The sequence below is a fragment of the Thunnus maccoyii genome, chromosome 6 (genome assembly GCF_910596095.1).
Source record: "Thunnus maccoyii chromosome 6, fThuMac1.1, whole genome shotgun sequence".
Classification (NCBI taxonomy): domain Eukaryota; kingdom Metazoa; phylum Chordata; class Actinopteri; order Scombriformes; family Scombridae; genus Thunnus; species Thunnus maccoyii.
In genome coordinates this window covers 11,776,668-11,804,099 of record NC_056538.1, presented here as the reverse complement: position 1 = coordinate 11,804,099, position 27,432 = coordinate 11,776,668, and the positions used below count along the sequence as shown (strand labels likewise).

At 41.0% G+C, this 27,432-nt stretch overlaps 1 protein-coding gene across 2 annotated transcripts; it reads left to right on the top strand.

Moving 5' to 3' along the window:
- The first annotated feature begins 155 nt into the window (after positions 1–155).
- On the top strand, positions 156–26,202 carry atm (ATM serine/threonine kinase). 2 transcript variants are annotated; one of them, XM_042413376.1, is made up of 63 exons: positions 156–321; positions 617–745; positions 1,056–1,174; positions 1,654–1,799; positions 2,185–2,349; positions 2,531–2,696; positions 2,823–3,061; positions 3,773–3,942; positions 4,089–4,255; positions 4,448–4,819; positions 4,933–5,136; positions 5,382–5,483; positions 5,628–5,859; positions 5,952–6,083; positions 6,244–6,369; positions 6,548–6,628; positions 6,765–6,951; positions 7,296–7,489; positions 7,576–7,655; positions 7,862–8,017; positions 8,195–8,270; positions 8,443–8,585; positions 8,758–8,875; positions 9,011–9,181; positions 9,324–9,499; positions 9,683–9,926; positions 10,012–10,127; positions 10,327–10,453; positions 10,567–10,766; positions 10,920–11,094; positions 11,838–11,996; positions 12,080–12,212; positions 12,303–12,398; positions 12,524–12,695; positions 12,799–12,940; positions 13,118–13,294; positions 13,614–13,791; positions 13,931–14,036; positions 14,215–14,373; positions 14,745–14,853; positions 15,199–15,287; positions 15,395–15,497; positions 15,627–15,775; positions 15,917–16,021; positions 16,127–16,246; positions 16,347–16,581; positions 16,685–16,855; positions 17,048–17,167; positions 17,909–18,126; positions 18,250–18,457; positions 18,581–18,706; positions 18,913–19,053; positions 20,156–20,294; positions 20,581–20,663; positions 21,037–21,177; positions 22,001–22,117; positions 22,319–22,468; positions 22,720–22,885; positions 23,246–23,332; positions 23,491–23,605; positions 24,588–24,651; positions 24,815–24,957; positions 25,061–26,202. In XM_042413376.1, the coding sequence occupies exons 2-63, from the start codon at positions 674–676 to the stop codon at positions 25,239–25,241; spliced, it is 9,258 nt and encodes a 3,085-aa protein (XP_042269310.1). In that variant the 5' UTR covers positions 156–321; positions 617–673; the 3' UTR covers positions 25,242–26,202. The 2 variants fall into 2 exon arrangements, with proteins under 2 accessions (XP_042269310.1, XP_042269309.1); XM_042413375.1 differs by having other exon boundaries at positions 13,614–13,806.
- Positions 26,203–27,432: the final 1,230 nt, after the last annotated feature.

Sequence of the window (27,432 nt, the reverse complement as noted above, 5' to 3'; positions counted from 1 at the left end):
ATTTATCGAATACGGATCTACAGGGAATCTCAAACTTTCATAACATCGCATCAAATAAAAGATTAAATTTATTTTCGTGTTGTCACTAAAGTTAACGGACACACTCGGCTCCAGCGACGACCCGGAAGTGATGTGCCTTATGGCGACGCTGCCGGGGCGGGAATTTCCTGCGTGGTCTGCGTGAGTGGGAGTGCGTGCGTGTGTCTCTGTTCACAACACGTCAAAATTGCAAAGTTGTCATGAGGAGTACAGCAGGCTCTCTCAGCACTGTAACACCTGCATGTGTGTCACCTCTAACTACAGTCAACACAGTCATCAGAGGTCGGTGAACAAGCAGTGGTCGTTTGTATTAATGAATGGAAGTCCGTGCATCAAGTTCAAGCAATGTTATGTTGCTAAAGTAGCTCGTCGTTAAGGCTAAGCTAAATATAAAGTGGTGTGCAGTAGTTATTTGACTGGTAGCTAATTAAGCTGTCATTTTATGTAATAGCAATAATAATAGTTTGACAGTAACGTTAGTGCTTTGGAGGAAAGAGGTGATACTGACTAGCTGCAGTGTAGGCAATATTTGGAACAATACACAACAACCTCTTTTGTCAACATCCTGTCCTGGCAGGTAGAATAATCTGCTCTACTTGGATGAAAGCTGGGTCTGTATCCACTGTGTGGCACCATGAGTCTGGCTCTTCATGATCTGCTGATGTGCTGCAAGGGGCTGGAGAGTGACAAATCCACAGAGAGGAAGGTAATCACACCTGCATATAAACAATTAAATGAGATACATATATATATACCGCATATGGCACCAAGCTTTTGTCAACATTACTGCAGCCAAGTTTAATAAGTGATTATTGTAAAAATGCAGATTATATATATGTTAAGTTTTTTGTTTTGACTCTTAAAAAAGCAATTTCCACATCTGATCCATTATAGCTGTGCTGCAATCGCCACATCTTTCATTTTTTTCAGCAAGTGAAATACTGAATATGAAGTTAAATTAAAGGCTGTCATGTGTCTTCAGCTTTAATACTTGTGTCCTCTCTTCATGCCTTCAGAAAGAATCTGAGCACTTCAGACGGCTCCTTCGAACTCCAGAGATCGTGCAGGAGTTGGATCGCACCTCAGGACCTAAAGCTAAAGGCTCCAAGCAACTCACGTGGGATGCTGTTTTCAGGTAATCTGCCTCTGGATATTTGCATTTTTATACATGTGCAATAAAATGGATATAAAGTCATTATACAGGTCATTTTTTGTAATTCATGCACACTTCTTCCAAAGCTTTACGTGAGTTTGCAACATTGGTGTTCATTACTTTAAACTTGCATGCTCAGACAATGTGCCTTGTTTGTTTTCAACATATCAATTTAGTTTCATTTTCGTTTCCTCATTTCTTCATACTGGCTGATTGCGAAGATCTTACTGTGGCCTATAAGGAAATGGAAATTTGGCATACTGTATAATACAGTAAATCTGCTGGCTTTTTTTTTTTTTGGCTTTTTATCTCTAGAATTGCTGTTTTATTTTCAAGTTGGTTTACAAGAAGCTGTAAACCAAATCTTTTAGTTGTATTAACTTCAATTATCTGCCAGATGAAATATCCTTGATAAGTAAATATGTTCTGCACTGTTTTGCCTAGTGTCTTTTTTTTTTCAGGTTTCTGCAGCGTTATGTCCAGAAGGAGACAGAAAACATTAAATCAAGTAAATCCAACGTCACAGCATCGACGATGGCCATGCGCCAGAAGAAGATGGCTGATATGTGCAGTTTGATCAAATATTTCGTCCGCCACGCAAACAAACGTGAGGACACTGTCTTTGTACAAAGTAGAAGTAGAAAAAAGGCCTAAAAACCTTTTGATTCAGGAAGATTTAACTCTTATTATTTTCTTTATATTGTGTGTTGTATGTTTTTAATGCTGTAGCACTTTGAGATTCACTACGAATGAAAAGTGCGGTACAAATTAAATGTGTTATTATTATTATTATTATTATTATTATTATTATTAGTTGGTTACAATTTAGTGCACACATGCACAAGACAAATTTAGACACCATTATTTATATCAAATGGCAGTGACATTGAATATTGTAATCGTCTTTCATTACTGCACCTTACTCATTCATCTGAGTAGCAATCTGTTTAAATGTATCGTAATGACTGCAGTTATAATGTGTCTCTTTGCAGGCGGGCCACGTCTAAAGTGCAGTGAGCTGCTGAAACATGTGATGGAGGGGCTGCAGAATTCATTTAGCTGTTCAGCCTACGGAGAACATTACAGCAGCCTCCTAGTAAAGGACATCCTCTCTGTCCGCAAGTACTGGTGTGACATCACTCCACAGCAGTGGCACAGTCAGTGGGCTACTTCTCTAAATAATGAAAACATCATGTATTTGATCATTGTACATGTTAACACACTGATAAAGATCATGCTGTATTTGTACTTACCAGTGTATTACGTAGTGTTGCTTTTCCCAGTTAGTTACATGTTGTTAATCACTAAATCCTCCCTGTCTATTTTTATGATCCACAGGTCTTTTGAACTTGTACTGTGACCTGTATAACTCTTCATCCAAGTCCATCAACCGTGTCTTGGTGAGCAGAATCATCCACACGGCGGTGCAGGGCTGCTGTATGCAGAGCGATGGATTCGACAACACTCTGTTCAGCTTCTTCTCCAAAGCATTGCTTAACGCCAGGTGAAGACTTTTAAAAATTCATCCTGATCTGCTGTTACTTATTGAGACAAGAACATTAGTTACACGTATTAATGTAAACGTGATGAACTTATTGGTTTCTTTTATGGGCTGTTATGATCCTGTCAGGCAGGAGAAACACTTGACTGTTTTGGAGCACCTTGTCTCGGCTCTCAACATCTTCTTGAGATCCGCGGCTATGAACTGTCGGATGAGGGTGTGTCAGCTGGGAGAGGAGCTTCTGCCTTCTTTACTGTATGTCTGGGCGGATATGAGGCCCAGTGCTGTTCTCAAAGAGGAGACTGTGAAGTTCTGCAACCTGCAGATTTGTGTCCATCACCCTAAAGGAGCCAAGACTCAGGACACAGGTAGATTCTGTCTTGTTGTTATTTTGAAAAATGTTAATGGTGTTTTATTATTTCTATCTGGAAAAGGTTTGGACTGATTACACATATAAAACTTTTTTTTTCCAAGAGTGCACGTAAACATTCAGCTTATAAAGAGATATTATAAAGGATTTATTCCCAGAGACCTGTGATGTTTTAAGAATAAATAAATAAATTAATTAATTAATTAAGATGATTAATTAATAAGGAAAAATGTACAAAAAAACAAGGAAAGGCCTTTTGTGACAGATTGTCTATCTTAGCAAGTCTTGTACTGTATTAAAATTAGTAAATGGTTGCTGGTTGATGATTTAGGGCTGCAACGGTTATTTTAATCATTGATTACTCTGTTGAATATTTTCTCAATTAATCGATCAATTGTTTGGTAAATATAATGTCCAAAAATTCAGTCACTGTTTCCCAAAACCTAAGGAATCAGAGAATTTGGAATTTTCCTCTTAAAAAATGACCCAAAATGATTGATCGATTATCAAATTAGTCGGTGATTAATTTTCTGTCGATCAACTAATCGATTAAGGGACTATTCGTTGCAGCTCTAAAATTATTCTAGCTTGCTTTGGGAAATGGTTGGCAACAATGGTTTAAAAATAATAGATTAAAACATGCAAAAGCATTGATATAGTCCCATAATAAACCGACAGAAAGCCCGCTGTCCCTCATCTCATATTTTAGGTGCTCATGCTGAAGACTGGACGAAGTGGCGCAGTCTGCTGTACAACCTGTACGATGCTTTAGTCAGAGAAATCAGTCATATAGGCAGCAGAGGGAAGTACGTCACAGGCACAAGACACATAGCCGTCAAAGACAATCTCATCGAGCTCACAGCTGACATCTGTCACCAGGTAAGAGACAACATCTCACTTAACTTTCATATCTATCACAGGAACGCTCAGAGAAAATCACAATTTAGCTTGAATTAAAAGTTACTGCAGTTATATAAATCATATGAATTAAGGGTCCTTAATCTTGTGTTTGCTGCATGTTGTAGCTGTTCAGTGACGACAGTGACATCCAGATCTTGGAGGTGACGCAGGCCTCCATCAGAGCCACCCAGATGGGCAGTCCCACCAGCAAGCGACGGCGCATCGAACTGGGCTGGGAGGTCCTCCGGGACCATCTGCAGTCTCAGCAGAGCGACTTTGATATCATACCATGGTACGAAAATCACAACACAATGAATAAGAAAACATTTTGATGATAAAAAATAATGCTGTGTACAATTTTATCTTATTTTGTGGTAGATGTGTATATATGAAGTATAATATAACCTGAGATCCTGTTGTTTCTCTGACTGTAACCACTTGATTGATCATGTAAAGATATTTAAGTTTTATTTTTGCCTCTCAGGCTGCAGATCACTGCAGTGCTCACCTCTAAGTACCCGTCTATGGTGCCCGGCCGGGAGCTGGTCCCACTACTGTCAGTGTTGTACCAGCTCCTGGCAGAGCAGCAGAGAGGAGAGAGGGGGCCATACGTGCTGCGCTGTGTGAGGGAGGTGGCCCGATGCCAGGCCCGCTACCCGGAGAGGGCCCAGGTCTACAAGGCAGAGCTGGGCAGGCTGTGGGGTCGAGTGTGGGCCCTGGCGCTGCGAGGCGTCAGTTCACCCCAGACAGAGGCCCTCAGCCTGGACCTGCTGGCCTCCATTGTCCACGGTGGACTGATCAATATGGACAGAGAGTTCTGGAAGCTCTTCTCTGGATCAGCGTGTAAACCGTCCCAGTGAGTCTCTGCCTTTTCTCATTGTGCAACATTAAATATGTCATTATATTAAATGTGTCTCTGCATGTGTGTTCATGTGTTTCTTGACTTTCTCTTTTTCTCCATATGCACAGGAGTGCTGCGCTCTGTCTAGCCCAGGCCCTGCTGAAGTGTCCGGTCCCTAAGAGTCTCATCTTGAGCTCAGGCTGGGACTTTGCAGGGGTCACAGAGGGATCTGGGTCACTCAACCTGAAGGAGACCCTCATAGGCTGGCTTCTGATGACAGATCAGAGCGATGAGATGGAGGATAGCTCCAGACCTCACCCCATCGTCTGCAGGTTGGTACTGTGTTTTTCTTCCACCACATATTGCTGACTGTGGAATTGTCTGTCAAGTTTTATTCTGGTTTCATGCTAATTTGTAATATCTTAAGATGATCTGCTTTCATTTTTAAAGAAGGGTAAGCTTCAGTGAGCTCAAGATGAATTACTTTCTTGTTTTCTTTCATTTCTCTGTTAAAGTAACACTGTTACACAATACTGCCTTTGTCTAAACTGTTGATTTGTTGTGGTCGTCTGTGCAGAGATTTTCCTCACAATCTAATCGCGAACATCCTGGTCTCCCTGACTTTGAAAGACACCAGAGCTGGCCTGAAGTTTCTGCTGGGTGCTGACGGAGTAGAGAGGTGAGGGAACAGATCAGTGAGTGAGCAGGATACTGGAAACACTTGTATGATATTAACTTTCACAATCCATGTCTCAGTAGTTTCCTGGCATCATCATGTTGTTTGGAATAAAAATAAATCAGTTTTACTTCATTTTTTTTAAAGTGCCTTTTTTCAAGAGCAATCGCATGATACCAGAGACAACCTGGAGGAGATTGAGAGGCTGCACCTGCAGTTCAGCTTCAACACACTGCCCTCAGATATCCGAGGGGGCGACGAGACGGTGAAAAGGACATCGACTGACGGCCAGTTCACTGCTCTCCCTGGCCTCAAAAACAAGTTGGAGCAGTCTGTGCTTTGTGTGGCTGACAACCTGCTCAACTGCTACTCGCCTGATGTGAGTGGAGGTTAATATGTCTGTATTCATGTGTCCTATGTGTCTGTCGTCACAGTAACAAAGTGGATTTTTTTCTGCTTCACCCTCCGCAGTCTCAGTCCACCCCTCCAGAGTGTCTGGTGCGCTGTTTTAGTCTGCTGACTGGTGTTCTAGCAGGTTACGTCTCCACTGGGTTTCTGACTGAGGAGGAAGCTTGCCGCTCACAGCTCTTCACTAAAGCTAAGGTACACATTCAGACTCGACTGCAGTAGATGTGTCACTCTATCTGATAAATGCATATAATAATATCAGCTAGATGTTTTGAATATTTCCCCTAGTCCATGGTAATGGGCAGTTTTATGTCATAAATTGTAAATTATAAAGGTTGTGTGTTGTTGTTAACAGGCCCTGGCTCAGGACTTCAGCGGCTTTATTTCGAGTGTGAAAGTGAAGATGACAGAAGAAGGGACCATGACCACGCTTAGGTCTGTCATGAAGCTCTGCACACTGTCAGCCACAAGAAGAAACAAGGTGAAACAGGCCTTCATGTTTTTGTCATCAACATGAAAAATACAACATACAACATTTTTATATTGATATCATCAATATAAGTAGAATCCAGCCATTAAGTGTGAGCTCCTCCACTCTTGCTGCAGGCATGTCTGTTTAGATTTTAAGAGTGTTTTATCTTTTATTTTCTCTTCTGCAGGACGATATCTCCTCCTGTCTGTTCATAATGATTCTGCCGTCCAGTCTCCTCAGTGACATGGCAGAGATCTGCAAACTCTTGGTAAGTGGCAGATGTAGTGCTGTATGAAGCAGATTCAAGATGTTTTTTTTGTTGTTGTTGTTTAAAAAGTGAAAATCTTAATTTCAAGAGCAGCAAGCCTGTTCACTAAATTAGCCTTACATCCTTGTCTCCTCAGGTTAGCAGTGTTTCTAAGAGAGTTAGTGTTGTGGATGAAGACGATCATACGGATGATGACTGGGACATGACCAGAACTCAACAAGGGGACGACATTGACCTGTTTGATGATGATGAAGAGTCTCACAGCAGCACCAACGGGAACCACAGACAGAAGGGAGATAACACTGATACTTCCTGCGGGCCAGGTAAAGAGGGATTAATAGTGCTTTGCTTTAGATTAGAAATACAGAAAAAATACTATACAGTTTTTAGTAAAAAAATATTTAACCATTTCATCAATTAGAGGATGTTCAAGATTAAATTGTATCATGTATCGCTGGATTTGGGGAAACCGGATGCCAAACAACAGACTAATGAAGCCTCATGCTATCTTCAGCTGAACTTGAGAATATATTTTGCAATGTTAGAGGACTGTGTGTATATACTGTATATGGCATGTGGCTGTTGTTTTAAGATAGGATACATACACATTTTTTCAAGTCTAACAGCTGATTTCAGGTAGATGAATCACGGTTCTGTCCTTCTACAGGTGCAAAAAGCCTGTTAGCAGACGATCTTCTGGCCCACCAGGACCTGGCTCTCCTTGCAATCCTGGAGTTCCTGTGTGAGTGCGGCTCTGTCCAGCCCGTCCACGGCCAACTTTTCAAACCACAGGAGGTGCGGCGCCGGCTGCTGCTGCTGGTGGAGCAGATCGACTTCAGCAAAGCCCTGCATCTCAACATGGTGGGTAGCAGCTGGTGTGAAGAGACGTGGTAGCAGAGGCAATGATGAGCTAAGCTGCTGAACACAAATGTCTGGTTCTCTTGCAGTATCTCGTCCTGTTGAAGAAGCTTCCTGCTGAGGACACGCTCTCTCCAGAGGAGTTTGACTCGCTGCTCCGTCCTCTGGCGTAAGGAAATCTTTCTGCTACACAAATTCATTTTGTTGCTGATATAGCAGTTGTTGATAATATCTGTGTTGTGTTCAGAGCAACATAAAATACACTGATGACAACATTAAAACTTTAATGTTTTCTTTTACAATGCAGCAATTTTTGTCTTAAAATCTAATAATGTTTTCATGTATTTAACCTAATTTGTTGTGCTGTGTCTACAGGGACCTGTGTTCTCTTTACCGTCAGGACCAAGAGATCTGTGCTGCTGTGCTTCTGGGTTTGTTGCCCTCCATCAGGAGCCTTGGGAGGACCCAACACACACCAGAGGAGATGAGACATGTGCAGGGATCCCTGCTACAAGTGGTGTCTGGGTTCTGGTTAGTAGTATACTCTATTTTTACACCTTTAACACTTATTGTAGGAGCCTTCAATCCTCAATAAATGAAGAAGATCTTAATTATTTCAAATCACAATTTTAACAGACAGAAAACATTAGGTTTATATGTTTGTGATTCAGTTTCTGACACTATCTCAACCACTGTGCTGTGATTTAGTATCCTGAGCCAAACAGGAAAATGCATGGCTACTGTACGAGCTGCTTTAGTGCAATGTCTGGTCACCCTGCTGGAGGTAAGCTCTTAAGTTTTCTTGACAGTTTATGACAATTTATCAAACTTTGAGGAATGAAATTATGTTAAATATTGACAAATGTCTCTTGGGCACCGCTTATTGCTAACATATTAAAAGAAAGTCTCACCCTCTTGTCAACTTTTCTGCATATTCTCTTTCTCCTCTGTGTCAGTCTGACCCTTGTTGTAAGTGGGCAGTCCTGAGTCTCAGAGGGCCTGACAGAGACGAGGACCGTCCAGTGTCCGTCATCCTTCCGTCTCACCTCGCAGATGCCCATCACCAAGTCCGTATGCTTGTAGCCATGTCAGCAGAGAGGTATGTTTTATCTGGGAACTGACTTATAACTAATGATAACTAACTGATAGTGTATCAGAATACATTTCCTTTACAGATGTGCATTACATATTAAATCTAAACATGATTAAAATGTGATTGGAACACTACATTTAATAATTTTAGTGTTTTCATTATTCTGCTTTGTGTCCAGGTTGTTTCTAGAGATGAAACATGAACATCCAGATAGGAGGAAGATGCTGCCATTAAAACACCAGCAGGCAGCTTTTGAGAACGTTTACCTGAAAGCTCAGGAGGGAATGAAGCTCCCGGTAAGATCACTGAGTCTTGACACACCCATCAGTTAATTGTGTGTTTGTGTGCGTTTCCACATCTCTTTGACTTTTTGCATGTTTTAGGTTGTTTTTTTTTTCATGTGTTATTTGTGTCTTAATGATCGTATGCAGAAAAGCAGCTCCTCTGACGACCAGCAGGATGAGATGTTCAACCGCCAGGCCACCCTTTTGAAGAGTTTGTCTGTTGTGCTGTGTTGTAGTCCAGTCTGTGAAAAACAGTCCCTGTTTGCCCTCTTCCAGTCCTATAAGGAAAACAGTATAGAGGAACAGCTCATTAAAAAGGTAAAGCATCTCATATAGCATCTTGTATATTTCAGTTTGAGCTTAAATGTTCATTCATGTATCAAAAGGTTTCTCTTTAAAGCAATAAACTATAGAAAGAACAGAGTGAGATGATGTGTTTTTGTCCTTCTTTTCTTTACAGATGTTGTGCAGTGTATCCAGAACGCTGGGCTACAGGAGTGTGAAAACATTTGTCAGCTCTCACCTGTACTACTTGGTAGCTGAGTGGCTCTCACAGAGACAGTCTGACGACCGCTACACTCTTGGATCTTTCCCCTACACACTCCTAGACCACGACACAGTCAAAGATTTCTATAAGTAAGGAAATAAATTTGTCCTTCCCTTTTGTTTCCTCTCCTTTCAGTGTTATACAGTGATCCTACACTGAGTGAAGAGTTTGGAAAGTACACAAAATGTCTCAAAGTAGTTTCTGACAATATAGACATTGTTTAATGATGAATGAGCACTTGGTTATAATATCCTTGTTGTGCCCTCTTATAGCTCCTCTTATCAGGTGCTGATCCCCCACTTGGTCTTCCTGGATGACTTTGAGCAGGTGAAGTCTATCGGCAGGTATCTTGAGAAGGACTGGAAAGAGCTGTTGGCCGACTGCTTCCCCAAGATCATGGTCAACATCCTGCCATACTTCGCCTTGTCTGGCCAAGATGCACAGGTCGCGGAGCAGAGAGAGAAGGCCCACAAGGTGTACGACCTGCTCAAAGATGCCAACTGTCTGGGCAAACAGGTAAAAACTGCTGTGTAACTTTGAGCCTACATTTAGATCTGGCAGATCTACTTGACTGTACTACATGTTTGGCATGTTTCTGCAGCAAATCGACAGCCTGATCCACAGCAACCTGGCGGACATAGTAGTAGAACTGCTGATGACTCTGTATGAAGGAAGTGGAGCTGAAGGAGACAGAGAGGACCTGAAACGCTTTACAGGGTAATGATAATTTGATATTTAATATTTTTAATTAATTTTATTTGTTTGTTAGTTTATTCATTAAATAATTTGTTTGATTCTTTTTACAACAACGACGCCGTTTCATTCTGGGCATTAATATTTAGTTTTTCTGTCCGTCTTGTGAAAATTAAAAAGAAAAAGAAAATGTATGTTCTAAACAAGTGTTTAACCTCTTCAGGGAACTGGACCCTGTACCAAACCCGCCATACTTCAGCTCCTATGTCATCAAAGCTACACTGGACTACCTCAGCAAGTGTCACAGTGCCAACCACAAGTCACTGGTGGCCATTCTGTCAAAAACCCCAGTAAGATGTTTGAGTTATGTGGTTTTTTTCGGTCTTTTAACTGTTACAACCAGCCCAACTGTTTCTGTTCTTTATGATTTTCTCACAGTTGTCCTCCCTTTTTCTTATCATAGATATCTATTCAGAAGATTCTGCTGGCAGTGTGTGAAAGGGCAGATGAGACGACCAATAGCTACGAACGCCACCGCATCCTCCTGATGTATCACCTTTTTGTCAACCTGCTGCTCCGAGAGGTGAAGGATGGTCTAGGAGGAGCCTGGGCCTTTGTCCTCAGGGACATCATCTACACACTCATCCACCATATCAACAGCAGGTTGGTGCATGCGAATACTCACAGGTGAATTAATACATGCACACTGTACATACAGTAGAGTATCACACAGACTGTACGTATGTACTGTACTGTACTCATCCGTCTCATCTTCCTCGACAAAGTCAAGCCAGTTTGTGTTTCTCTCACACACAGACCAGCTCAGTGTGATGAGGTCTCTAACCGAAGCCTGTCTCTGTGCTGCGACCTGCTGACCTCTGTGTGTCAGGCAGCGCTGCAGTTCTGCGATGACGCTCTAGACTGCCACCTACAGGTCATTGTTGGGACTCTCACAGCTCAGGTGACGAGCCGGCCCGCGATCTCACAACAGGTAAGTGACGGGTAGAAAATTAATGATTTTTCTGTTTGGCATTCAGGTTTTATATATTATGATATGGTATAAGTACACATTCTATGTAGTCTGTATAAAATGCAGAAGAACGCTACAAAACTATGCATGCATGTGAGCATCTGTTTCCCAAATTTGCCACTAGAGTCCACTAAAATTGTTGCTGGACAGAAGCACCAACTTTTGACCAAACTGACTGATGAAAAAATGTCTGTTAGCGTTTATTATTTTTTGTGAACACAGAGGGGGGAAAAAAATTGGCACAAACACAGTACATCCATAATAATAACAACAGTAACCACAGTTAAATTAAATTAATAATTTAATTAATAAATGAATTAAATTAAATACAAAGCAGTTTTTTGTCAGCACTATCTAAGGTTGTCAAATCTGAGAAGCACGTGATTCAGCTGCGCATTGCACGGAGAACCCCTTTTTACAAACATTTTTCTTAATTTGTGGTCATTTAAGAGACTTTGCATCTATAGAATTTGAGGCCTTTGTACACAAACAAGAATGGACTAGTTGCTACTTACCTGATAAAGCTGTGCACCAATTTCAGTATAATATCCGTCATTTCTTTTAAAATAAAGGATCCAAATTAACCAACTCATACACAGATTTGTCCTTTAATAAGTGCCTTTAAAGAAATTTTTGTGAATTGTTTTTTTTCTCCCTCTTTTCAGCAACATATTTTCATTATTTACTTCTGTCTGGCCCTCTAGGTGCTCAGTCTGTTGCAGTTTCTCGTGATAGAGAATCAGCAGAAGTTGAAGGGAGCCATCTGCAGGTTGGAGGCTTTTCCTGACCTCCCTGAATTCAAAGAGCTGCGGTCTGTACAGCACATGCTCAAATATAACAACGGGACTTTTACACTCAGACAGGTAACAGCAACAAAAACAAACAGTTTTAGAAACAAATCTATATTTTACTACTAAACCTTACCCTCCTTGTTCCACTTCTACAGGAGATATCCCACTTCCTGTCAGTGACATCCTGTGACTCCTTACCTCTGACCAGACTGGAGGGGCTAAAGGAGCTGACCAGACAGCTGCACGACAACAAGGGACAGATCAGAGAGCTGCTCAAAGAGTGCCATGGTTTGCTGATAGATGGAGATGATTGTATATGTATAAAAACGTATGTTAAATGTGTAATGTCTTCTAAATCCTGTCCTCTGTCCTCCTCAGCCGACCCTACTGAAAGTGTGCTTGTGAAACTGGTTCTCAGTCTGCTGCAGCTCTGTAAGCTGGCAGCCAACCACCCGGGGGGAGCTGATATTCTCGGTATACTTTCAATAGTTAAAAGTACTTTCTACGGCTACAGTACGCTGTGTTCTCAGCCACATCAGGATAGTTTTTATCATTTTTTGAAAAATTCTACAAGCACAAACACACATCTTTTCTTCCAGAGGCAGCAGGGAGCTGTCTGGGAGAACTAGGTCCAGTAGATTTATCCACCATCGCCCTGCTCCACGGCAGAGACCCCCTCTATGAGAAGGCTGTGTCTCTCTTCACCTCCACTGAGTCACAGTGTGTTTACATCATCCTCAACTGCATGAACGACGCGCTTACTCATCAACGGTACGGTGAATCTTAAACCTCAGTAATCAAAATCAGTGACTGTGGAAGGAGCAAGCTCTTTGCATCAATTATCGCTGTACTCTGTGTTTTCGTTGTGTGACAGTATTGAGGTGAGGAAGGCAGCAGCTCAGTGTGTGAAGAACATCCTCGCCACCCAGTCTGGAGTCGACTTCTGGGAGCAACACAAAGACAACAGAGACCCCATGCTTGCTTACCTAAACCCCTTTAGAAAGGCCAAGAAGAAGGTGGGTCAGGGGTGTGTTTGTGCCCACTATATGTGTGTACCATTAACAAAACATACCAAAAGTGAACAGTTTATCATGACTAAAAACCTTTCAAACACAGCTGTATTTCATTTTGAGTGTGTACACAATGAAATATCTGTGTCTGTCCGATTATTACTGACTCTTGCCTCTGATCAGGTGGCAGCTGTGAGTGCCGAGGAGAGTTTGGACGCCAAGGAGAAGCTGGAGAGCCAGGAGTTTTGGATTCCTCAGGCGGGTGGCCACAAGGTCTGGCTGAAGGCTCTGTGCACCGCCCTGCTGGACAGCGGAGGAGTCAGGACCGAGGCTCTGCTACTGTCACGACCACTGTGTCTGGTGAGCACAGAAAGAACATTATCAGACTGCTTACATCAGCCGCATCATGTATTTCTGTGTCTGTACCTATAAGAGCTCTGTGGATGAAATAGAATATTGCAGAAAAAAACTATCAACATTTCCAGTAACAATAAGGGGAGTTAAATCTGCATTCATGGTCTTAAAATATCTATATCTTGGGTTGTGTTTGCATTACATATATCTAGTTAGCTCTGGTTCAAGGCAAAAAGCAGCTATAGTAGAATTGAGTCTTCGTGTCAGTCTCTAATCCAGAGCTCCAGATCTAACCAAACCTGTCTTCCCCCCCGCCTACCTCCAGGTGAGAGTGGACTGCTGTCAGAGGTTGCTGCCCCTCATCATCCACTCCATCCTGCTGAACGATTCAGATGGCTCATGGAGAGAGTTGCTCTCCTCTCACATCCAGGACTTCTTCAGTTTTTGTTCCAGAAGTGCTCAGGCCTCCAGCCGCTCTGCCACACCCTTCAACTCCGACTCTGGTAAACAAAGTTCAGGTAGAAAAGATATTTAATAATCATCATTTATTGTTCTCTTCACCTTCTTAGTTCAGCATTCATTTGATTCAGTCTTTATGTTTTTTGTGCACTATTTGTGATCAGTGTCTATTATTCCTTACAGAGTCGGACAGTGCCAGCCAGGGCTTGTATGACAAGGCCTCTCTGCGTACCATGCTGGCAGTTATCGACTATCTGAGACACCAGCAGAGACCACTGGAGTCTGATAGGTTTGTATTTTTTATTGTAATCAAATATGTTTTCATATAAAAGTAAATGTGTGTGACTCTTGATGTCTTTTCTTCATGTGATTTGCATGAAATGTGTTTCAATATAAGACTAATGTGTCTGCACTACTGTGAGACATGCAATGTGTGGAGGAAATAAACTCCTGCATCTATCTTCCAGCACCTCCTGCGGCACAGTGTGTGACTCAAACTTCTGGCTGGAGCTGAACTACCTGGAGGTGGCCAAAGCTGCTCAGTCCTGCTCGGCTCACTTCACCGCTCTGCTCTACACTGAGATCTATGTCGACAAAATCAAAGCTAACACGGAGGAAAGTCGCAGGTATGCACGCATGCATGAGTTTAGTTATCGTTTAATTGTCTGTCTTGTTTTTTTCTATGAACCCTGCTGAGGTCAGTGGATTAAACCACAGACAGGTGATTGTGTGAATTTTAACCAAACTTTTTGTTTTCATAACACATTAAATGTTAAAACTGCACTTCATAAATGCATTTTTCAATGAATTGCAAAATTATTTTAAATTATTTTGTAGTTATAATGTGTCTTTTCTTTTTTTTTAGAAAGGTAAACAAAATAGGGAGTATGTCTTAAGCTGCTACGTTAAACATCTTTAAAAAAAAAGTTGTTTCCTATGATTTTCTTTAATCTTTCTTTATCTTTTTCTGGTCAATGTATTTCTGTCTAATCTATAGAACCAAGTCCAGAGCAACACGCAAGATCAATTTTGAGGAGAACAGCCAGAACTTCACCATCTCCAGCCTGATTGAGAAGAGCATGGAAGACACTAATATCAGTCTGCAGGTCAGACCTTCATGTCAGATATGTGTTGTTTATCATCTCTCCTTTCCATCATAATATTTTATATCATAAGTTGTCTCACAAAATAAATAATTTCTAAGATATTTGATAATGCCAGCAGAAAAAAACAGTTCCAGTTGGATTTCTTACTACCCAGTGTGATGATAATTAACAGGACATTGTGATTTTTACATACCTAAACATGTATTCTGACTTCTGATTATCATGCAATCCAATACAAAGTCATTATATTCGTCTTTCAGTCATTTGTATTATATAATTTTTTAATTCTAATTTTTTTCCCCACTCATTTGTTCCTGTTTTTCTCACTCTCTTACATGTTTGTAGGAGCTGTTGATTGAAGTCTATCGGAGCATCGGAGAGCCTGATAGTCTTTATGGCTGTGGAGGAGAGACGATGACAAGTCCACTGACAAGGTAATCAATAATCTAGTGATTAGACCTGCAGACATTATCACTTATTTTCTCCAGTGCTGAATAATCATCAGAATCACAGACTTTATTTATTTATACTTTATTTATAGGATTCGAACTTATGAGCATGAGGCCATGTGGGGGAAAGCTCTGACCTCATACGACCTTCACTCTACTCTGCCGGAGGTCACTCGCCAAGTGGGGATCGTGGAGGTAAGTTAGTGAAAGATGCACTGGGCAAGATGTGCAAACAAACAACAGATGAAATGGCTCCAATATAAAATAGTCTAATACAATCTCTTTAATATTAATTTCCTCTCTTTCTCACTATTGTGCCAACAGGGCCTCCAGAACTTTGGTCTGAGCAGCATCCTCACTACCTATCTGAGGGGTCTGGAGAGTGAAGGGATGGAGTGGGGAGCTGAGCTGAGAGAGCTACGCTTCCAGGCCGCCTGGAGGAACACCCAGTGGGACTGCGACCTGTCAGAGAGGTGAGGGGAGGAGAGTGGAGGGAGGCATAAACAAAAACTGCACAAAAAGCAAGTATAAGCTATCATAGGATTAGAAGAAATCTCACTTGATGGCTTTTTCATGTCTTTTTTATTCTCTCCAAATCAAATTTGATACATCAGGAGTGAAAAATCCAAACCTGGCTTCCATGAATCAGTGTTTTGTGGCCTGCAAGCGTTAAGGGACAAAGAATTCTCCGTACTTGAAGAAACTCTGAAACAGGCCAGGTATGGCAGACATTTAGACACTCAGTTTTACCTCCAATATAAGGTAATTAGGTCTCTGTTGTGGCAAAATTATTTGACCATCTATGAGCTCGTGTGTTTCCACAGGGGTGCAGAAGTGGAGGAGCTGTGCAGAGGCAGTCTAGAGGCCGTGTCTTCTCTGTACCCGGCCCTCAGGAACCTGCAGAGCATCAGGGAGCTGGAGAGCGTCAAACAGCTCTTCTCTAGGTGATGCCAGAAGTCAAACATCAGCAACAATATACAACAGAGAATATGTGGATTTATGAATCCTAACTAATGTTTATGTTTTATTCACTTTATGTATCAGGCGCTTCTCAGATGTTGCTCTGAGGGACGTTTGCAGCCAGTGGCGGCAGCATTCCCAGCTGCTCACCGACAGTGACTTTGCATTGGTGGAGCCCATTCTGGCCGTTCGCTCTGTCGCCCAGAACACGCTGATGTCCAAGGTGGGAGACGCCGATGGCACCCATTACCTCACCTCTGTGCTCACTGAACACCTGATGGAGCTCTGCCGGCTGGCTCGTAATGCTGGGAACACGCAGGTAGCATCCGAACATGTGTGTGGTCGGATGTAAGGAAACGTTTACTTTTATTTCAACTACCAGACACTCACTCTGTTGTAATCTGTGTATCCACTGTGTCCAGCTGGCAGAGCGGGCAGTGTTCGAGATGAAGCAGCATGGCGGTAGAGGGTCCTGGGCGTCATCACCTGTATTGTCATGGCAACTGGAGGAGGCCCAGGTGTTCTGGGCAAAGGGAGAGGAAGGTCTAGCTCTGGGCCTGCTGAGACAGATGATAAACAACCTCGAGGAAAAGGTCAGACACAAACACACAGACTCAAATCAAACCATTTTATTGTAATAAAAAACATACTTTAATTATAGAACATCCCAATGTTATAATGATATCCACTAATACACAAATACATCAGATTAATTCAAATACGCATTAGCCAAAATGTCAAGATTCTTCCTTTAATTATTCTTTGTTTTCTTACATGTTGACCAGGTGGATTTAAACCCTGCTCTGGCCCCGGTCTACACTGAGTGCCTCAGGCTGTGTGGTAACTGGCTGGCTGAGACCTGCCTGGAAAGTCCTGGAATCATACTTGAGAAGTACCTGGAGAGGGTAAGAAGAAGCTAATAGTATCCTGATAACCTGGTTCAAGCCTTGTTGTTGTTGACAGTATTTCGATGAATATTTGCTCAGGAAACAGCAAATCTAATCTTTTTCTTACAAACTGAGGTGTCCACAGTTCCTGGAAATAATTGTCACAAATGAATTGGACCACATGTCTTGCACAGATTTAAGAAAAAAGGGAACTGTTTTCTGGAAGGAGCAGTTCTTTTATGTGCATATGAGTGGAAAAATATCTAGAAGGCAAACAGGCTTCTTAAAGGTCTCAAAATTTCTTACATACGTTACTTGATGAAACTCTCTAACACCCTGAAGTACACACACATTTGTTAACACACATGTAGCATGCCTTCCTCAGAGAAATGAATGAGTTATTTCCCAGCAGCTAGGCAGTGTCCCGCAGCTACCCGCACTCACTGTGACCACACAGCAGAAACACTGTGAGAGCAACACACACAGCCCAACATATATGAATAATTTATTTATGTCCAAACCTCTGCAAACTCATAGTTTATGTCCTTGGGCTATGGCAGATTTCTATGGACAAAATTAAATAATTCATATGTTTTTGTGTGCGTGTATGCCTCTATACATCGCCATCCAATTCCAGGATTTTTTTTGTAGCCACTGCTGCTGCTGAACTATCAGGACGATTTTGACTGTAACTTCCTTTTGTGAGAGAAGCTGGTAGCTTTCCAGATTAGTAAAAGTCTGTCTGTGATGTTCTCTCAGGCGGTGGAGGTGATTGAGGGTGAGTCAGGAGTGCAGGACTCCAGGCTGCAGAGTCAGCGGACTGAGGCCTTCCTGTCGCTGGCCCGCTTCTCGGACGCCCAGTACCAGAGTATCGACAAATACATGAACTCCTCTGAGTTTGAGAACAAGCAGGCCCTGCTGGAGAAGGCCAAAGAGGAAGTGGACTTGATGAAGGAACGTAAAGTAACGTCCAACAGGTCTGCGCTCTAAGAAAAAAAAGTCTGTTTTACACATTTAAATTTCCTGCTTGACTAGCCCTGATTGCAGCTCGAAGAAACCATGAAGCGTTTAATCTACTGGCTCTTCGTCTGAATTCACAGGTACACAATAAAGGTGCAAAGAGAGCTGGAGCTGGATGAGAAGGCCCTGTCCAACCTGCAGGCAGACAGACAGCGCTTCCTGTGTAAGGCGGTGGAGAATTACATCCAGTGTCTGGAGCAAGGCGAGGAGCACGACACCTGGGTGTTCCGCCTGGCGTCGCTCTGGCTGGAAAATGCCGACGTTAAGGCCGTCAACGACATGATGAAGGTTAGCCAGAGACACCTGAATTGATTATTTTTGTTAACTGGTATTTTTCTGGGGCAAAATTGAAGACACAAGCTGTTCAGATTAAAGATCAAAGGCTTTAATCTTCATTATTTTGTGTTTCAGAAAGGAGTGAAGAAGATCCCCTCCTATAAGTTTCTGCCTCTCATGTATCAGCTGGCTGCTCGCATGGGAACCAAGATGGCAACTGGCATCACAGAGGATGTGGGCTTCCATGATGTCCTCAGTGACGTAATGCATCATTTTGTTTATACACAATAGCACATTACCTTTTTAATGACTTTCATCGTCCAAAACCTGTATAGCTCTATTCCTCAAATATCCAAATTCATAGAAAATACAAGAATTTTATTGATGTATAACAGTCTACAGTTCAGGATTGGGAAAATACAGGATTTTGCTTCTACTTCTGCTTCAGTTGTTTTCTCTCCTCACAGCTGATCTGCCGTTCATCTCTCGAACACCCCCATCACACGCTCTTCATCATCTTCGCCTTGGTGAACGCCAACAAAGACGAGAACTTTTGCAAAACCCGGCTGTCAAAGAGCGCTCCGCGGCAGCCATCACCATTTGACCTGGTGGGACTTTTGTCAAATGATGCTCACTGACTTTTTACTGACATTTATGTACTAATCAGATTCTCATTAGAACATGATTCTGTCTTTCACACATGGCTTGAACATGACAAATATTCATGATGTAGAAATACAGTACAGTATGGCCTCATGATTTAGACAAAATCAAATATCCCAATGTTTTATCAATAAAACAGTTGCTAAGGCAACTCTCTCTATATATAGAGAGAGCTAAATATATATATATATATACATACATTTTTTTAGGATGAGAACTAGCTGTGATGTGGATAGTAGCAGCAGTCATTGCTCATTCTTTCAACAATGAAAACAGGTTGGCCGTCAGCTCTCACTACTTATTTAAGTTCAAATATCCACAACTGTTAATTATAGACAACCGTCATTGAATTCTTGGTTGAAATTATTAATCTTGTACATTTATTCTTAGGTCAGGTATCTCCTGACAACATTGAACACCACTGCAAAAAAAGGGTTTGGTAGGGAAAGGTTTCTACTTACCCTTGCTATTATGTGAAATAGCAAAGTAAAGAGATGTGATGAGCAAAAAAAATGTTAATGTCAAGTTTCCTTTCCTTTTATTGATGTGAGTAAATTTTCCAACTCTGCACAAAATACACTGAAATCACTTGTGTGCTTGTGCCTGAAGTTTAAAGCACTTTGATAAATGAGAACTTGAGTTTGCTTTTTAGTTTGCAGCCGTCTGAATGTGCAGATGTGTCCTATACTGAGGACAGTGAGGAGAGGTTTCTGATTGCCAAAGATCTTATTTGCCACTTTCATAATAGTCTTTAATCAAGTATTGATTAGTTGCATCATTTTACAAATGAAACAAAGACAACATAGTTCTGTTATTAGTCAATACATCTTTTGACATTTTATACAAATGGTAATGATTTTGTTTTTTATAGCCATTAGTTTTATTCTACAGCAGTTCTATTTTAATACCAGTGTTGTACACTTTGAAGTAGAAAACGCATCATCATCATCAGACAAACCACTTCAGTCACCTTTTTAAATTAATTCTCTGCACAGCTCTTTAAAAACCCTTAGCTCTGTTTTACAAGTGAAGTTTTTCCTCACACAGGAGCGTTCAGATGTGGCCCGCAAGATCATTAGTGCGATCAGGAAAAAGAGAGGCCAGATGATCCGGGGGATCGAGTGTCTCTGTGATGCCTACATCACTCTGGCTTATATGGACGCCAGCAAGCACAAGACTGAGAAGAGTGAGTAATCAGAACAGTGCTGCACGCACTGCTTTTTTTGTGGATGACATTTATCCAGATGTAATGCTCCTCAGCACTTGTAATGTTCCTTTTTTGGTATAAAAATCCTCTGATCGTTACACCTGTTCATTGTCCTACATGGACAGTGAACAGATTTTGTAGATGGTAACTACAGTATTTATTTTTGTTTGATTAGGGAAAGTTGTGTCTCTCTTTTCCTTTTTCTAAATGTGTGTATCATCTGTCCAGCTATTTGTCATCCTTCGTATCCTTGTTTTAAATATAGGGGCTATTCCGATCCCTGCTGATCAGCCCATCATGCAAATCAAGGACCTGGACGAGGTTGCTATCCCCACAATGGAGATCAAGGTGAAAAAAAATGATGGAGCTTCTCAACTTGCAGTATAACCAGAGAGTGACGAGTTGTAGTTCGACTTTTGTGTATGATGGAAGATCAGCAGGAGATTTACTTGGTTTGATTGACCCATTTAATTTCAATTGGCTGCTTGTTGAATGTCATATGAAAATAATATAGATTTCAACTCAAAAACAGATTTCATGATGATTTATTTGATTTCTGTGACAATTGTTGCCATTAAATAGCACAAAGTTCAGAAAGAACCCTATTTTTTGTGACGTATAATCATGATTTTTCATATTTCTGTTACTGTCACGCTTGTTAAACAACAGTGCAACACAAACAGTTGTAATGATAACAAGAATTATTCAATTGTGTGAATAGGTTGATCCATCTGGTCGCTATGACAACTTGGTGACTGTCAGATCCTTCTTGCCCCACTATCATCTGGCCGGAGGAGTCAACCTGCCCAAAATCATCGACTGTGTCGGCTCTGACGGCAAGAGCAGGAGACAGCTGGTCAAGGTAAATGTGTGTGTGTGTGTGTGTGTGTGTGTGTGTGTGTGTGTGTGTGTGTGTGTGTGTGTGTGTGTGTGTGTTTGTGTGTGTGTGTGTCTCTCATCTCTCAGTTTGCATCTTATGTATGTCTGAAAGTGTTCTAAGTCTGCCTTTGATGCACTGTGTAAGTTAAGTAGGTTAAGTGTGTGTTACAAACATGTACAAAGACATCTTTTTTTCCTCTTGTATGTGTGTTAGTTCTTCAAATCTCTGCTCTTTGAAGCTAAAGCTGCTGTCAGGTCTGATTAAAGTCTGACCAGCTGCACAGCTTTTAACTGTGACCTCAGTTCTTTTCCATTTCAGCTCAGCTCTTGGTAATTATTAATCCTGTTTTTTGTGCTGGAACAAATAAAAAAGTTTGTTGGATTACAAACATGCTTTCACACCTCTGTAATGAGGACATTCTTTAGGGGACAGCGGGTGTGTGTGAGCACATGTTTGTGTTTACAGAAACACTCGTTATCCACTTAAAGGCTAATAATTTACTATTGGGAGAGTCATGGTGAAATGACAGTTTTTCTAATCTTTAACCTCTTTGAATTGTATTTATACATCAACATGCTGTTAATGTGACTTGTTAATGTATTGTTTATGTGGCATAGTGGGAAAAAATGTGAATTTGAATAAAATGCCTAAATATTACAATTATAGGAATCACATGTAAGACTTTCCAGGCCTGGAAAATGCACGGAACAGCTCTTTGCTTCATTAAAATGAGGTTTAAAATGAGCCTCTCAATGGTCCCTGGCTGCTATATGTTCTCTGACCTTTGCCCTCTCTGTGTTAACAGGGCCAGGACGACCTGCGGCAGGATGCAGTGATGCAGCAGGTCTTCAGCATGTGCTCCATGCTGCTGCAGCGCAACACGGACACTCGCAAGAGGAAGCTCAACATCAGACGATACAAGGTTATACACTTTATTAACTCGCCTGTCTTTTTCACTTAAAGAGAATAATAAATCAAGGCTCTGTTGCTCTGTTGCATATTTTCTTTGATCTTTATGTTTTGAACTTGTAATTCTCCTTGTTTTCTTAAAATAAAGCAGCACAGCTGTTGAAAATGCGGTTAACTGCTGTGATATGAGAGACTCTCTTGTACTTCATCCCAGGTGGTGCCTTTCTCGCAGCGTAGCGGCGTGTTAGAGTGGTGCTCCGGCACGGTGCCCATCGGAGAGTTCCTGGTGGATCCCAGTAAAGGAGCCCACAAACGCTTCCGACCTCAAGACTGGACTAACATGGCCTGCCGCAAGAAGATGATGGTACTGCTCAGGCTTACTCTGTTCAGCACTGTGATGTTAAATGAAAGAGAAACAGTAAACTCAAACATTTGTTTCTAACAGACAACTTGCTCATTGTGTTTATCATGGTTTCATTTGTTTCTGAGTCTTGTTCTTTTTAGATAAACTGAAAATGTATGTCAGATTTGTTTCATTGTCTGTAGAACTGCATTCACACACACAAAAAAAGACAAAAAAATCTGCCCTGTTAATCTGTTGTGCTGTCATCGTAGGAGGCACAGAGGTTCGCATTTGATGAGAAGCTTCAGGTCTACAGCGAGGTGTGCAGGAACTTCAGGCCAGTCTTCAGGTATTTCTGCATGGAGCGATTCCTGGACCCCGCGGTGTGGATGGAGAAACGGCTGGCTTACACCCGCAGCGTGGCCACCTCCTCTATAGGTAAACACTCACGGAAAAACAGTATTGTATATTGATACACACACACAACAGCACAACATCGAGTCTCAGTCGTGTTTTGATACATGTGGGTTGAAATTAAATCTTTGGGCTGATGTTGTTTATTCAAGCAGGTTGTTTGTCTGACCAAAACAAATATGGAGGCAGGTCTGCACCAGGCTGCTGCTTAGGCCACAATTTCAAATTATGGAGAATTTGCTAATTATTAGTTCACATTATTAGAGACATTTTTCTTTATGTCAGTAACAAATCTTTGTGTTGACTTGTTGACTACATTTGTGGAAAATCTGCTTTTGACGCAGACGCTGGATGCCTTACCAACACTCTGTTTTGTACCCGCAGTTGGCTACATCGTCGGCCTCGGCGACCGACACATCCAGAACATCCTGATTGATGAGCAGACTGCTGAACTGGTGCACATCGATTTAGGTAAAATCATTTGATTCATTTATATAAACAGAAAAGTTCAGAGGCACAGTGGTTGTTATCAAGCAACATGAAAGCAACCTTGTGTAAGAGCACTGATGGTATAGCAGCATCATTACCAGTCACTCTTTCTGTTTCCTTTTGATGCTTTTGGTCTTCAGGTGTGGCCTTTGAGCAGGGGAAGATCCTCCCCACCCCCGAGACCGTCCCCTTCAGGCTGTCCAGAGACATCGTGGACGGGATGGGCATCACTGGAGTGGAGGGAGTTTTCAGGAGGTGAAGAGGAAATTATGACTGTGCTCTGATATTGTTGTCCCATAACATTTCCAATGGCACTGTATGTTGTAGTTGTTTGTTCTCATGTTGATTTATGTATCTGAACTTGTAGAAACCCGACTGCTTTGTTGTTTCACAGGGTGTTTCTTTACATGAGTTATTTTGTGTGTTTCATCCCATTAACGTCAAAAACACTGCTGACGATTTTTCCAAAGCATACTTAAGTTTTAATGAATGATTTCATTATTTCACTGCAGTATAAAAATTCATTTGCAGAGACATGAAACTTGCTGAGATGGCTATTCACAACATTCAGTTAATTATATCTTTTCACAGTCTCTATCTATAAGTATTAGGGCTGGGTACCGTTTAAATAATTACAACACCAGAACCAATACCAGTACCCTTAAAGTGATACCGATACCAATAGAGTACCTCATACCTATATATACCTATACCTTCTATACCTTTTCTTTTCTACTTAATTTGATACTCATCATGTGAATGGAAGCATTAGGCTGCATAAAATGCTACCACTCCTCCCCATCCAAATGATTTTACACAAGTACATTTTGAAAGTGTTCAAATTATTGAAATATTTATTAAATCACTACAAAACTGTACAATGAAGTATGACCACAGACTGTATGGGTTGTAGCTGCTGTGGTAGTGGGCCAATCACACGTCGCATTAAATCACTTGCAGTGATTGGCTGCAGGCAAAACCATACAAATAGTCTTTTTTTTCTGATCCAGGTATTATATAGTTTTGATACTACTTGGTACTGGGTTATTTCGGTAGATACCTTAAAGGTATCAAGTACTGATACCCAGCCCTAATAACTATATAGGTTCCCTGCAGGGCAGGTTTTTAAAACATTTTTTGGTGCATTTTAAAGACACTTTGATTAATAAAGAGAATACTATTTTTTTAAAGAAAGAAAAACTACTTATCTCAAATTCCACCTGTTTTCTTTGGTCAGGTGTTGTGAGAAGACCATGGAGGTGATGAGGAGCTCTCAAGAAGCTCTGCTGACTATTGTAGAGGTATGTAGAGTACATACCGAACCTCATCCACACAAACACACACACTCACTGCCACTTCTTGGGTCCGTAATCAGCCTTTTTCATGTTGTTTTTTTTGACTTCATGTTAAGCAACACTTTCGTGTGTATCAATGTGTTTGTGTGCCGGTTTGCGTGCTATACAGGTGCTGCTTTACGACCCCTTGTTTGACTGGACCATGAACCCCCTGAAGGCCTTTTACCTGCAGCATGACGAGCAGCAGGAGCTCAACGCAACGCTCAGCTCCGTGATAGGAGGAGACGACTTAGACAACCACCGTAAATCCAGGTGCTACAGTAGAGGAGGCTGACAGGGTTGTACATGCAGTTTATGAAAAATGTGTTTTATAATGTCCTGTCTTCGTCATCGTCTTATGCTCTTCCTCCTGCAGTGACAGTCAGAGCTTCAACAAGGTGGCAGAGCGGGTGTTGCTGCGGCTGCAGGAGAAGCTGAAGGGGGTGGAGGAGGGCACGGTGCTCAGCGAGGGGGGACAGGTCAACCTGCTCATCCAACAGGCCATGGACCCCAAAAACCTCAGCAGACTCTTCCCGGGCTGGCAGGCCTGGGTGTAGAGGAGGAAAACTGAGGAAGAGTACACTTGGTCTGGTGAAGTTCCTCCTTCAAGCAACAAGTGTATAAGTGATGTTTTCATTTCCTCCTTTATATTATAGATAGAGACAGCTTGTCAGTCTTTGCTTGTACCAGTCAAGTCATTTTCAAAATTGCCACAGATGTCACCGCCCCAAAAATAATGCTGCTTTTCTGAATCATTGAAGGCATGATACTGTATCACCACATAGAGAGAAAAAAGTGGAGAGACACTATGCAAATGAGCTTCAGTGGGTCAAACTTAAAACATGTTCCCGAATTAGTTATTTATTCCTCTTTTAATTCTGTGAATAAATGAAAGTTATGTAGCTTTTAATAGATTAAGGCCACAGTTTTTATAAACTTGTATGTTAATAGCAAAAAAACATCAGATAAACACCATATTGTCATTTTGATCATTTTCTGACACCCTTTGCACTCAAACAGAATATGAAGTCCATTTTAGAAATTACATGCAGTCAACTGTTGTTTTGTAGCAGTAAGCTGAAAATTGCAAAATCCTGAAGTGTATTTAAAGAGAGCAATGAACTGTGTGTGGCTGTGATGAGTTCGGTTTAGGCAACGACATGTTTGCTGTAACAGTTGTGAACATTTTCATACCAATTATCATCTCATGATCAGTTATCATTAATGAATACCCAAGAAGACTTTTACATAGATACACAATACAATACAATCCTTATGAATGAGCAACACACATTTGAAATAAATAAACTGTACTTGAAATGTCATTGACTAACTCCTTATCAGCAGCTGCTTATTAAAACTTCTATGCTTTTTATATTATATACAAAGTTTTTACCTGTTCAGCTTTATACTTCTTTGTATTGCTTCCTTGTTCTGTAAAAAGAAAACATGCTGCTCTTGAACATGATTCCTGTGTCATTAAATAAATAAATAAAATAAACACCAGTAAAGAATGAAGTCAATTTGTTGAAAATTGTTTTGTGGTTTTCCTCAGAGTTGTACTTTGGCTGAATTAGTAGTGTTTAGTATGTGTTGTGTGCATTTTCTGTTGCTCATTGACTCAAGTTTTGAAGCTTTATGTGTTTGCCTGTCTATACAGCGTTAGTGTGTAGTACCTTTCCATTGTGTACTCAGTGTAGCAGTACTCAATCACCACACTGACAGTTCAGCAGATAACACTTGTCAGTCTCTATTGTGCTTGTTGTGAGCTCAGGAGTGAAACTTCAAACCGATGAAGAGGAGGGACCACACGATCACACAAACTCCACCTGGTCACTGTGATGTGAGGATTCAGTGAAAGCAGAACAAGGCAGATGTGAGAGGAGACGCCAGAGGGGCTGAATTTTATCTTTTGAGAGAGTAGAGCGGTAAAAACATTAAAAGGCATTTTTTCCCACTGCATCCATTAATAATGACCACCAATCCGGTAAGTTTTGCTTTTAAAATGATCTTTGTGTTTTCTTAGAGAACTTCTTAAAGTAATAATATACATATAATTAGAGTAATTCCTATCAATATTGTACCAATAATAGAGTTTAGAAATGTAAGTGAATAAAATGTGTAATATTTTGTATTTGAAATGCAGGACAATCTCATTTCAATCATCAATCATTAAGTTTTATTCTGACTTTATACACTTTACCTTCAGTATCTGGATTCAGGTGTTTCTTTCATTCATGAGGACGGTGAGAGGAGGAAACTTCCTCCACTCAGCAGACCAGATGTCAAGCCTCAGTATGTTCACCATCAGGCCCCGAAGCCTCCACCTGAGATCACACACTCCATACCCAAACACAAAGGTACCCCAGTCTCCTTTTTATTATCATAGCAAAATACTAACAAACCAAGAGGTTTAATTAATTACAGTTATAGTAAGATTATACAGTATATTTTTATGTTTATATAGATGTACCAGATGAAAATTGACCATTTTGTTTGGGTTAAAAAAAACAACAAACTCATAACTAAATGTCGGTAGGTATAGAACTTTTTAGATAAATTAACAACAGATAATCCAAATATAATCAAATATACAGTAAAAATGTGGATAAACTTTCCATATTAAGGACGGCCATTGTTCTATATACTGTATGATTATATATCCATAGTATTGTATGTATTTTAATGTAATTGTTAGTGTAATACTGCAGTATACAATAAAAGCCAAAAATACAGATGTTTTTATAT